The sequence below is a fragment of the Anthonomus grandis genome, chromosome 4 (assembly GCF_022605725.1).
Source record: "Anthonomus grandis grandis chromosome 4, icAntGran1.3, whole genome shotgun sequence".
Taxonomy (NCBI): domain Eukaryota; kingdom Metazoa; phylum Arthropoda; class Insecta; order Coleoptera; family Curculionidae; genus Anthonomus; species Anthonomus grandis.
The window spans coordinates 711,461-724,933 of NC_065549.1; the positions used below are offsets into that span (position 1 = coordinate 711,461).

Here is a 13,473-nt window from a genome sequence, read left to right on the forward strand (position 1 = left end):
AAATTTTTTATTGCAATTTAAGGAAGTCAAGTGAATTTTTAGGTTTACCATATTCGAAAGAAATCGTGGTGGGTGGTGGTCCTGTGGGAAAAATCATCACCAGTTACTCTTTGGCCGGACCAGCTATTTGTTGTTAGAACTTCACACCAAGGTTATTTAGATTATTAGGAGCGATATAATATGATAATGAAATAAAATGTTAAATGGCGTTGAAGTGATGTATGTTTGGGTTGTTTCAATATTCCCGTCTTAACCTGAAAACTCTTTTGCTTGAACAAAATATATATACTGCAACACGCCTTATGAATAATTTATTTACGCTTTGAAGTGGAAAAATGTCTCTCGGTGGTATAATTCGCGCAATCAATAGGTGCAATTTTATTTATTTTTTTAATGTAATGCAGTAGCGGTGCGGTTTTCTGCTGTGTCATTTTTTTTTCATGTAAATACATAATAATAATCAGAGTAAAACCAGTCAGGGGTTATGTGAGAAAATGTTAGTTAATTAATGCTCTGGAGACACTATATAGTGCGTTTTTTAATGCGGTACATAGGATTTTACATGTTAAAATGTCAAGTGCATGTTAGGCACATTTCTACTGTAGTTATAAAAATTGACACAATCCAAGTTTGGGCTCTTAGCAGTATACTACTCCCAGCTCTTAAAAGAATAAAAATGCTTAAATTTATTTTAAAAATTAATTTAAAAATCGACTCTTGAAATATCCCGTACAATACATGACCACCGGCTACAGACATTCATTAGTTGTCAAATGTTTTGACATTACAACGAATAAAAGCTCAATTTTTTAAAATTGTTTATTAAAAAATGACTCTTGTTTCTACGATTGTATCAGTCTCATACGAGAAAATGGCAAATGAATTAACTGGCTTTTATATCCAGATCGCTCAGTTCTACGCAAATCAATTAGAAAGTATGTAGTAGAAAGATTATCAATAAGTAGTAGAAAGATTTCTTTTAAGAGTAAACAAAAACCCTTCGTCAAATTTACGGTTCTTAAAAGAATGTGATGTAATTTGTTCCTGAAGTAGCTGTGCTTTAAAGGTATTAAAATACAAATTATTAATTTAATTTCTTAATTTTTTTTTATATGGATTTATTTTTACTAAAATTAAATGCTTATTTTGTTAAATAAATTTCGTTTTTGACATCATTTAAGTTACCTTTTTGACCTGAAATAGCTGGTATTAAATCTGTATATTGATTTGAATAGGCTATGAAAAAGTGTTTGTTTTCTAAGGTTAAATTTGATTTTTCTGAAAATCTAGCAAGTTTTTAAGAAGAAAGTAAATCTTGTTATGTTTTTAGAGACCTAAACTTTACCTATGTGAATTTTGGTCTGCATAGGCTTAGTAAAAATAAACTTAACATGCACTTAAAACTTTACCATGTAAATACCTATGTACCAGATTAAAAAAAACGTACTGTATATATGTATATATCAAAAACCGTGACCTTTTATTTTAAACTAGTTAAAGTGGCTCTACCGGTTCAATAAATAACACCGTGATAACGATTAAATGTAGACCAGTTTTTTCGTGTTAATTTTATGTGAATTGAAATCCTTGGGTGGCCCTGAAGATTCTCAAGCACAAACAGTCAAAACTGTAAATAAAAACTTATTTCTGCTTTACATAGAATAAATGAAAAACACAACTCGGATCAGCGGATGATCTCATCTTCTCTTCAATAGGTCAGGATGGTTCGTTCATTGATGATGATCGAGGTTCATTCATGCATTTATTTACGTTTACTATTATAGTAATTCGGTTGACTGTATTTTATATAAGAGTTGTTTAAGTTGTAGTGAGTTTATAAGTTATTTATTAAATTTGATTTGAATTTACACTTAAAAGAATGAGAACGTCGGTCCTTTAGGTACAGACATATACATACGTTACTGTCATGGACTTATATATTAAATAATTACGTCCAAAAATATTAACAGATTTATATACAGAAATATAAATAAGATACTTGCAAATAATAAGAGTAAAGTAAAATTTATTCATGCTTATGAAAAAAAAACATTTCTTACAATCGTCCCAAGTAGATAAATACATAATAAAAATTTATTTCACTTACAAATTATTAAAGTTTTACATTGCAAATTAAAATCCTTATCTAAAATATTAAAGAAATAACACCCAAGATACAATTTCACAAATACAAAATAAAATAATCACAATTTACAAACAGTTAAAATTTTGGAGACCCCAATATCAATTTAAATTTCCTAAAACCTATTTATGTTTCATTATCACTAATTTTCACAGTTGAGCTTGTAGATACTCATCAAAGCTATAAAAGGCTCTATAAGCAAGTAATTTTTTTTACTGAGGCAGCAAAAAGTTTTTCATTTTGAGCTTTAATATTATTAGGAAGTTTATTAAAAAAGCTTGGGGCATAATAAGTAGTTCAGATACGAGATTTATAGAGTCTTAGAAAGTGCATTTATAGAAAATCTACTTTTCGAGTGCTGTGAGTATGAATTTCTGATTTCTGGGTACATTTATGTAAATTATTTTTTGTATATATTAGACATTCAAAGATATACCGTGATGGAAGTGTAAGAAATTTAAGTTTTTTAAAAGAGTCTCTCACATCGTCCCTGAAACCCAGACCCTCGACAACCCAAACCCTCGACCAAAGATTCTCCTAGCTTGAGGTGCATGACCCCAAGCCAAGAGACCATAATTGCAGGTGGACTGTATTAGCGCATGGTAAACCATTAACAAAACATCCTTATTTACTGTGCCTTTTAAGCGTTTTAAAAGAAATATTTGTTTTGCCAATTTATTTGCAATGAACTCCACATGCTTATCAAATATCATAGTAGGATCTAAGTGAACACCCAAGAATCTCATGCCATCCGAACTCTCAACATTGGTACCCTCTGTATTTCTCAAAGAGAATAGGACTTCCTCCGTTTTGTTGACATTTAGGCTAAGTCTATTTGCACTGAACCACTTGCCCAAATCTGACTTCAGCTCCAGTTCTTGCAAACTAGTACTTCTGCAAAAAGCAGTAGCGTCGTCAGCAAACAGCAGCAGCCTAGACTCAATTGACCTGTCGATATCATTGACATAAATAATAAAGAGGAGTGGCCCCAAATTGGAACCCTGTGGCACACCATGAGTTATTTTGCATTCTTCTAATAAAGCTCCAGCCGAACAGGTTTTCTGTACACGTCCAACAAGATAAGTTTCAAGAAGTGATAAACTGGGCGGGATCAGACCATAAAGTTTAAGCTTGCTCAGAAGGATCCTATGGGATATGCAGTCGAAGGCCTTTGAAAGGTCACAGAAAATTGCCCCATTTCAAAGCCCTCAACCACATACTCCAGAAGATCCAGTATAGCTTTAACGGTCGATTGTTTTTTCCTAAACCCATACTGAAAGTTTTTGAGGATTTCATTTTGTTCAAAATAGATATAGAGTTGATTTTTTAAAGTAGCTCAAAAACTATCGATATTATTGGAATCAAAGATACTGGACGGTAATTATTTAAATCATCTTTTTGAAAAATTGGTATGATATTTTGAATTTTAAAGCCGCTTGGGTAGATGCCTTCCCTTATACATAAATATAAAAGCTTTGTTAAAGAATATATTATTAAATGCTCTTTTAATTGTTTAAGAAGAGGGACATTCATTCCATATATGTCTCTAGAATGCTTATTTTTTAAATTACTTATAGCATCTCTAACGTCACTTCACTAAAAGAAAAACCCCCTACAGGGACACCCGACAGGCAGGCCTGATCCATAAATGTTAAGCAGTGACCGTGGCCAGTGGAATCTTCTTGAGAGTTTCCTCAGCTATACCTGGAAAAAATGTATTGAACTCGGATGCAGTAAGACCCGCGGTCTGCTCACTGTTCACCTTCTTTCTTTGGCTATTTACAATCTGCCAAGCAGCTTTCGTTCTATTATCAGCCTGTAGTATATATTGAAAGTTTGCCACCCTTTTTGCAGATATAATTTCTTCCCTATACCTTTTTCTAAAGATTTTGACCTAGTTCTAGGCAATTATTATTGCTATACAAGGAGTTTAAGAAATGCAAGGTTTCGCGCGTTTGCTTTAATTGATCATTAGTCTTGTGAGTCTTGAGATTATGAGTCTTCTACATTTTAGAACTTAAATTGAAATTTCAATTTTTTTAAATTTTGTAATATTTTTAATAGATCTAATAAAAGCTCTAAAAAGCAAACTAAAAAGTTTCATGCCACTTTTTTCCCAGACAAGTAGTTTAGCAGAAATAGAGTTTAAAAAGATTAGTGAGGGTGGAAAAATTAATTTTTAATTTTTTTTTGTTTACATGTTTTATATAGCCCTTTTTCTCCTCTATACTACCGTGTAAGTTTTATTATTTTATGTTTTTAATAACGACGTTATAAAATTAACTCTTGAATCTTAATATTATAAAATTATGAAAAATTTATAATCTTTTAGGGCTATAACATTTACACATTACACCAATTTCTTAAGTGACACACTTCATATTAAAAATGGCTTTAAAAACATTTTTACAATAGAAATAAAGAATTAATAAAAAAAATACTTAGAGCTTTATATGTCCCCTTTAATAAAGTAAAAATACACATAAAATATTCCCCTTTATCGGCAAAAATTGAATTAATCACTGTTATAATAATGGAACACAAAAAAATACTAATATGTTTTTAATTTGCTTTTGAAGTTAATAGATGGGTTATAGGATGAATAAGTATATAAAAATGCCTTTATTAGGGTATTTTTTTACTATGAAAAGCTTAATTAAAAACCCGAAAATAAAAGAATCGATCAATCAATCAATTTACCCAGTTATACATCAAAATTCAATAACTTCTTTAAAAGCCTATAAGACTTTTAAACCATCTATAACTTAAATACTAGAAATTTTAGAAATTGAAAAATTTGTATAGTGTTTCTTCATTAAAATTGATTGGACATTTACTTCAGAACTTTTCAAAAAAACCAGAATTTTGGAAAAAAATGGAACAGAATTTGAGATATTTTTTTTTGGACCGCTTATAACTCAAAAACTAGACATTTAAAAAATTTGAAATTAATGTTAAAAAAATCAATAGAATTTTGAAAAAAAAATTAAAGAGAATTTTGGACTTTTCTTTTGGACTGTCTTTAACTCAAAAAGTAGACATTTTAGAAATTTGAAAATTTGTATAGAGCTTCTGCATTACAATTAATTAGACACGTATTTTAGCGTTTTTCACACAAATTTACAGACTTTTTTTTAGAAAATTAAACCAAATTTTGGAGTTTTTCTTGGGCCGTTTATATATAACTCAAAAACTTGGATTTTTTTGGATGGCTAATAACTCAAAAATTAGCCCTTTTTGAAATTTGAAAATTTGTGTGCAACTTCTATATTAAAATTAATTGGACACCTATTTCAGCATTTTTCAAGAAAATCAATAGAATTTTGACAAAACAATAAAACCGAATTTTGGATTTTTTTTTTCAATCATCTATAATCCATAAACTATACAGGGTGTTTGGCGGAGGGTTAGCCAAACTTGGTGGGCATATAGATAGGCTCCGATAGAAGATATTTTCTTAATAAACTTGTGTTCTAAAAGTCTCGGGTTTTTTTATATCATTGATTTTGTGTTATTTTCAGGACTTTCAAAAAATTACGCCTTTTGACATCTTTAAATTTTTTCAGCATATTTTTCTTGTTTTTTTACATTTGTATTTAGTCTGTAATGTATCCTGAATCTAAAAAAACCAATATCAAGTATAAATAATATCGAAATAATTCATTTTGAGCTCAAAAAGTTAATACAAGTAGCAAAAAAAGTTATGAAAAGTAACTTGACGCAAAAAAAAAAAAAACTAAAATCTATCAAGATGTTCAGGTAGTTTTAAAAACATCTGCAGTTAATACTCTTTTCAATGATATACGATGCGTAACACAAAGCCGACTAACTTGCCACAATTCATGACTTTAAAGGAAAATAAAGTAAAAAAAAAAATATTTTTTAAATATTATGTATTTCTTTTAAAATTACAAATTTTGTTGAAACTGCGCTCCCCTGACTCTTATACATGCCCTACATCGCCGTCGCATTTCTACTGTCGTAAGGCGAAGTCGCATCTCTTTTCTGACGGTTAGAAAAGCGGCATTGATTCTTTGAATTAAGTGGTCTAGATTGTCAATTTCCACCTCGTACATGAGTTCTTTCGCACGTCCCCATACGTAAAAATCAAGAGGGGTTGAATCAGGGGACCGTGGAGGCCATGCGATGGAACCTGCTCTTCCGATCCACGAATTGGGAAAAGTATTGTCCAGGAATTCTCTAACGGCGACCCAATACTGTGCAGGACACCCGTCATTCTGGAAGACGATTCCAAAATGACGGCCCGTCTTCATTAAATATGGGTATATCAGCCAATAATTGTGGGAGATCATTTTGTAAAAAATGTTAGTAATTGTCCCCGTTGAGGTTTCTCGGCAAGTAGTGTGGACCGATGAGGTGTCTCCCAATCACACCTGCCCAAACATTAATACTGAATCTTGTTTGGAAAGACTTGGCTCTGGTCAAATGCGGTTTTACGTTTTTGTTTCCCCAATAATGTAAATTATGTTGGTTAAATATCCCCGCACGTGTAAATGTTGATTTATATGCCCATAAGATGCTTTTTAAAAAGTGTCCATTTTCAACGTCTGCGTGAAGCAAAAAGCGGCAAAATTATACCCGTCGCTCATAGTCGGCTTGAGTATTACGATGCCAGTAAAAATTACGGATTTAAGTTGTTGATGTAATATGAAATTACCTTGCACCCTTGCACTGGGGTGTAATGGAAAGGATGCCTTCCTTCTGCCTTGACAACTGACCATGCTTTCCATGTAGAAATGTTCAGATCTGTAGCTACTTTCCTTGGACTAGTGGTGGGATCGTCATTGAATGCGCGAATTACGTTTTCATCTACAGCAACATCATACTGCCTCCGATTCATCCTCGGTTCTTGAAAATTTATATTGCCTGTTTCCCTTAATCGATGAAAAGTGTTAGCAAAAGTGTTGTGCTTCTCGCGTATTTTGACCATTGGCTCTTCCATAAGCAAAGACAATATCGGCGTATTCTTCGGTAGTGTATGCAGCCATTGTGGCGATAATGATACGAAAATAAGAAAAGTCACAAAAATAATATAAAAATATTTAATTTAAAAGTATTAACAATAACAATAACAACTACAGAAACGATACAATACTAAATTAACGACTTGGGTACGTAAGAAAGCTAAAAAGTTACACGACAAATGTCAAATGATAACAACAATATGTAGCACATAACAACAATCCCATAGCATGTTCCACGATCTCCTCATTTGACCATTCAAAGAATCGATGCCGCTTTTCAAACTATCAAAAAAGAGATGCGGCTTCGTCTTAAGACAGTGGAAATGCGACGGCGACGTACGGCATGTATTAGAGCCAGAGAAGCGCAGTTTTAAAAAAAATTTGTAATTTTGAAATAAATACATAAAATTAAAAAAAAATATTTTTCTTTACTTTATTGTCCTTTAAAGTCATGAATTTTGGCAGGTTAGTCGGCTTTGTGTTACACATCGTATATCATTAAAAAGAGTATTAACTGGAGATGTTTTTAAAACTACCTGAACATCTTGATAGATTTTAGTTTTTTTTTTGCGTCAAGTTAAAGTTACTTTTCATAACTTTTTTTGCAACTTGTATTAACTTTTTGAGCTCAAAACGAATTATTTCGGTATTATTTGTACTTGATATTGGTTTTTTTAGATTCAGGATACATTACAGACTAAATACAAATGTAGAAAAACCAGAAAAATATGCTGAAAAAATTTAAAGATGTCAAAAGGCATAATTTTTTGAAAGTCCTGAAAATAACACAAAATCAATGATATAAAAAAACCCGAGACTTTTAGAACACAAGTTTATTAAGAAAATATCTTTATATCGGAGCCTATCTATATGCCCACCAAGTTTGGCTAACCCTCCGCCAAACACCCTGTATATTTTAGAAATTGGCAATTTGTATAGAACTACTCCATAAAAGTTTATTAGACACCTATTTCAGCATTTTTTCAAAAAAAATTACAAAATTTTGAAAAAAAAAAATAAAACCGAATTTTGTTTGGCCCGATACTTTTTTTTTGGACCGTTAATAAGTCAAAAATTAGACACTTTAAAAATTTGAAAATTTGTATAAAGTTTCTCCATTAAAATTAATCATATACCTATTTTAACGTTTTTCAAAAACATTTTCAGAATTTTGGAAAAAAAATTAAACCAAATTTTGCAATTTTCAAAATGGTTAAAATTTTTAGAGAGCTTCTGCATTAAAAATAATTCGACACCAATTTCAGCACTTTTCAAGAAATCAACAAAATTTTGAGAAAAAAAATGGAACCGAATTTTGTCTTAACTTGAGGAATAATTAAGCAAAACCAGATAAATCCACTTTTCAACAAAAATAAGTTAATCATGGATTCCTATTTTATTTCCAGGTAAATCAAATAGTGAACTTGGATTTAAGCAACACCTGACAATCACTTTTAAAATCGACCTTAAGTTCAAGTAAATCAAGCAAAACTCAGATAAATCCATAAAATAAAATTGCGTTTATTTTTTTTGTAGTGTTAATAAAATAAGGAATAAACGTGTAATCATAATAATAATTACGAAGGAATGTTATTCAAAAAAATTATGAATCTATGAACATTAATTTTTATTTTGTTTTTTATATATAAGTAATAAATATCATATTACTTAGCTTAAGAAAAATGCAAATAACATCATACCTACATTAAAATAATCACTTTTACATTATTAAATATATGCAACTCAAGGAAAATCAGATAAATTAATTGTTTAGTTAGGAATAATTTTTATGTTAATTAATTAATAAGTACCAAAATATTGTCTACCAGGCCTAAAATATCAAACATTTTACGTACACTATAATTTACTTTAATAAGTTCACTAATGGCACGTCTTTTGTAGTAAATATCTCTAAATTCTTTATCAACTCTCTCCTCAATTTATAAATTAGACCTTCTTAGAAACTTAAAAATTTAATAAACTTGGACCTTCCTTAATACCGAAAATCAACATTCACCTAAAACACCACCAACCTTGCAAATCTCGCCCCTCGAAAACCAAAAGCAAAAAGAAGCCAAAAATTAGCAACTCGTCTGAATCGGTTAAAATGTTTTTTTTTTTAAATTAAATTCGGGCGTGGTCGGTCGCCAAAGACAAGGTTGCGAATACCGTATAAATTGCTAAAAGTGACTAATTTTGGTATCACTTGTTCGGGTTTGTTTGAAACAGCAACAAGGTCTTACGTACAAAATGAACGCATTCGTCAGTGTAAGTAAATCTATTGTTCTCTTTCTAATCATTCATTATTATACAATTTGTTTTTGTTTGAACTGATCCTCTTCAGATTTTCCATCTAGGCACTGAAGATTTTTTTAAATAATATTTTCGTTACTTCATAGCAAAAATCATATTTTGTCAATTATCATGATTTTTGCTATGTGACGTTATACTCAATAAAATAAGCAACTCATTATAAATTCGTCACTACAATACAGATTTTACTTTTTCCTATATACATACTTTTATACAGTCCATATGCTTTACTCATTCATGTGTAGTGAAAAAAAATATGGTACTGCCTACTAAGAAGGTGTGGCACCCACTTGAACTATATTTTCTTTTGTTTCATATCCTGTAATGGTCAAGAATGCTACTTATACGGTTTTTTTCTATGTGTAAGATTTATTTTGTTATTTCTGATTAAATGTGGGATTGGCATCAAGGAGCCTTAAGTAATACAGATATAAGGAATGTCTTATTTTTAAGTACATTTTTGAATTATTTTTAAATAGAAATCCTCAACATTTTATTTTAGGCTAATTTAGCAAATAAATAAAATAAAGTGCGTCGCTTTACGGAAGTTATTTTCATATTTATTAACGCTTTCCTCAAAAGTGTCATGCTTCTTAAAGCGTTTCTTTAATTTTATTATTATTTTTCCACTTTATTTTTTCCTCACTTTCAACTTTTTTTTTAAATGTTATTCTAAGCCCTGTTGAATAATTCAACTAAATTTTTTCTTAATAGTCTGAATTTGTACTCAAGAGAATTTGTAACTTTTATTTATCCTTATTTTTTGAACGTTAAAAAAATACTTAAGCTCTAAATATTCAAATCGTTAACCCAGAATGACGTTTTGAGGCCCAAATTCATCCTTCAACTTTTTCATATTAGTGTAAACAAATTTAAAGATATTTAAAGTGATTCTCAAGTTACGCCTAAAAATGTCTCAAGTTATGTCTAAAAATGTGTTTTAAAAACTATTATATTTTATGAATAATATTATACCGTGTACTATCAACAATCTCTCGCTTATTTGAGTTGTGCTTTTTATTTTGTTTTTTTTTTCCTCTCAGTCTTCTTCTTTTTAAGTTTCTTCTTCATCATCTTTTCTTCTCTACCCTTCTTCTTCTACTCCTTCTCTATTTTTTATTTTCTTTTTCTAATTCTTGTTCTTCTGCCATTTTTTCTCGTATTTGCAACAAGATATTAACATTCTTAATCTCTTATTAAAATAAATTTTATTTATAAAGTGCTTTAAATCCTTATCCCAGAATCACGTTTTTACCCTTAAGTTCACCTTCAGGAACTCTTCAGGGAAATCATACATTTTACCGTAGTTACTACCTTATACTGAAAATGATTAGGAGAAACTCGAAATTTTAATAATCCAGATGTCAACATTTTATTTTATGCTAATTCAGCAATAAATAAATAAAGTGCGTCGCTTTACGAGAATTATCATCATATTTATTAAAGCTTCCCTTAGAGCTGTCATGCTTCTTAAAGCGTTTCTTTAACTTTTTTATTATTCCTGCACTTTATTTTTGTCTTCTTTCAAATTTGTTTTTAATGGTTAGTCTAAGGTTTGTTGAATATTACAACTAATTTTTCCTCAATAGTCTGGATCTGTACTTAAGTTATTTTGTAATTTTTAAGAAACCTTTTAATCTATCCCCATATCTTGAACCTTGAAAAAATGACTGAGAAAACACTACTCTAACTACTCGAATCCTTAACACAGAATCAAGTTTTTACACTCAAATCCAACTTTAGAAACTTTTTCATATTACTGTAAAAAGAAATTGAAGATATCTGAAGCGAATTCCGAGTAATGTTCAAAAATCGCTGTTATTAAATAAAATTTTTTTTGCTGATCATAAAATCATCTAATTACATCTTTCTTAAATTCTTATCTCACTTCTTTGACTTTTTTTACTTTTTCTTCTCTTCTTCGTCCTTGTTCTACTCTTTCTTTATTTTCTTCTTCTTCTTTTGCTGTATCTCTCTTAAATTTAAAACAAACTCATTAAAATAGGACACATCTATCTTCATCGTCTTCTGGTTCTTCTACTATTTCCCACGGGAACTCAGAAATCCCATTAAAGTTACCATTTTATACTGAATTAAGTATGAATTATTAATTTTATTTTATAAGGAAAAAATTTCAATTTTAATAACGAGGTTATCAACATATTATTTCAGGGTAATTTGGCAACAAATAAAGAAATTGCGTCGCTTTACGAGGATTGTTTTCATATTTATTAAAATTTTTCTTGAAGCTGTCACGCTTCTTAAAGCGTTTCTTTAACTTTTTTATTGTTTCTTCACTTTATTTTTAGTCTTCTTTAATTTTTTTTTATAGTTATTTTAAGGCCTGTTTAATATTACAACCAATGTTTCTTTAATAATCTGAATCTGTTTTCATGAGAATTTGTAATTTAAAACAAAAACATTTAATTTATCCTCACATTTTGAACGTAGGTAACACTGCTCTAACTACTCGAATACTTAACACAGAATCAAATTTTTTACCCTTGAATTCATCCTCAGACACTTTTCTATATTACTGTTCAAAAAAATTAAAAATATCTCAAGTGGCTCTCAAGTTATGCCCAAAAATGTCTTGGATGAATAAAAATCCTGAGGCTCAATAATGTGTTTCAAAAACTTCAAATTTGGTAGCGCATGGACCTTGATTGACAAAATTGCCTCTAATTCAGTGAATTTTTTAGGTACAAAAAACGCTTTAGTATTAAGCTATTGAGTAAGAAATTACCTTTTTTTCTATCAAAGGCATTCTGAATAACTGTGCAAAATTATTGTAGAAAATGGTTCCCAAGTTACGTCCTTAAGATCTCCGTTAATAAAATAAATATTCTGATGTTGCGTCCTAATGATGATAAGCAAAATTGCCTCATCAAACACTCATGTATTATATTCACAAATCTGTCTTGAATTTTCATATTTCTTCCTTGAATTCTTCTTCTTTACATCCTTCTTCTTCTGCTCCTCCCTCCTTTCTATCTTCTTCTCCTTCTGCTATTTCCCTTTCCAATTTAAAACACGATTCTAACATTCTTCATCTATTATGAAAATAGTCCTGTAAAGCTTTGAAATAACATCTTGAACCAAAGAAACATTATTAATCAAGCATTAAAAATTCCCTTCTAGGGAGTTGTCATCCTCGGCGCTATCGCCATGTGCAGCGCTGGCATCATCAGCCCGGCGGTCAGCTACATAGCTGCCCCCCACGCGACCATCGTAAAGTCAGCAGTGCTAGCACCAGAAGGGCAATACGTGCACGATCACTCTGAAAAACTCTACGACGACGGTTCATACAAGCCAGAACTGAGGGCTATTCCATTGGCTAACTCTCCCTATGGATTGACCCCCGCGGGTTCTGGATTGGAAGGCGCTTACCAACCAGAAGTAAGGGCCGTTAAACTGGCCAATTCTCCCTATGGATTGACCCCAGCCGGTTCTGGATTGGAAGGCGCTTACGTACCGGACATCAACGAGAAACTGTATGATGACGGCAGCTACAAACCCGAATTGAGGGCCGTAGAATTGGCTAACTCTCCCTACGGATTAACCGTAGCCGGATCTGGATTGGAAGGTGCTTACCAACCGGAAGTGAGGGCTGTTAAACTGGCTAATTCTCCTTATGGATTGACCCCGGCCGGATCTGGATTGGAGGGTGCTTACCAACCGGAAGTGAGGGCTATCGAGTTGGCCGACTCTCCCTATGGATTGACCCCAGCCGGTTCCGGATTGGAGGGTGCTTACGTACGTGATTTGACTGAAAAATTGTACGATGATGGTTCTTACAAACCCGAATATCATCATTAATTTGTTAGTTAGGATTTTTTGTTTAAATTGTAAAGGCTGTAAATACATTTTTATTTAAATGATGAATGATACTTGTTTTATTTGGAGTACCTAAAGACACTCTTGAGAGTGAACTTAGTTTGCGTTTATAGGCACTAAGTTAACATCCAAAGAAAAAACAGTAAAGACATGAAAATAAAGTGAAGAAAGAATGAAAAATTAAAGAAACGCATT

At 31.1% G+C, this 13,473-nt stretch overlaps 2 protein-coding genes across 2 annotated transcripts in view; one reads left to right on the top strand and one right to left on the bottom strand.

The window, feature by feature from the left end:
- LOC126734913 (protein madd-4) overlaps positions 1-13,473 on the bottom strand; it is a 531,919-nt gene that overhangs the window by 132,450 nt on the left and 385,996 nt on the right. The window lies entirely within an intron of this gene.
- Positions 9,256-13,326, top strand: LOC126734898 (uncharacterized). The gene is made up of 2 exons (XM_050438730.1): positions 9,256-9,396; positions 12,583-13,326. Exons 1-2 carry the CDS (start codon positions 9,379-9,381, stop codon positions 13,258-13,260), a joined length of 696 nt encoding a protein of 231 aa, XP_050294687.1. The 5' UTR covers positions 9,256-9,378; the 3' UTR covers positions 13,261-13,326.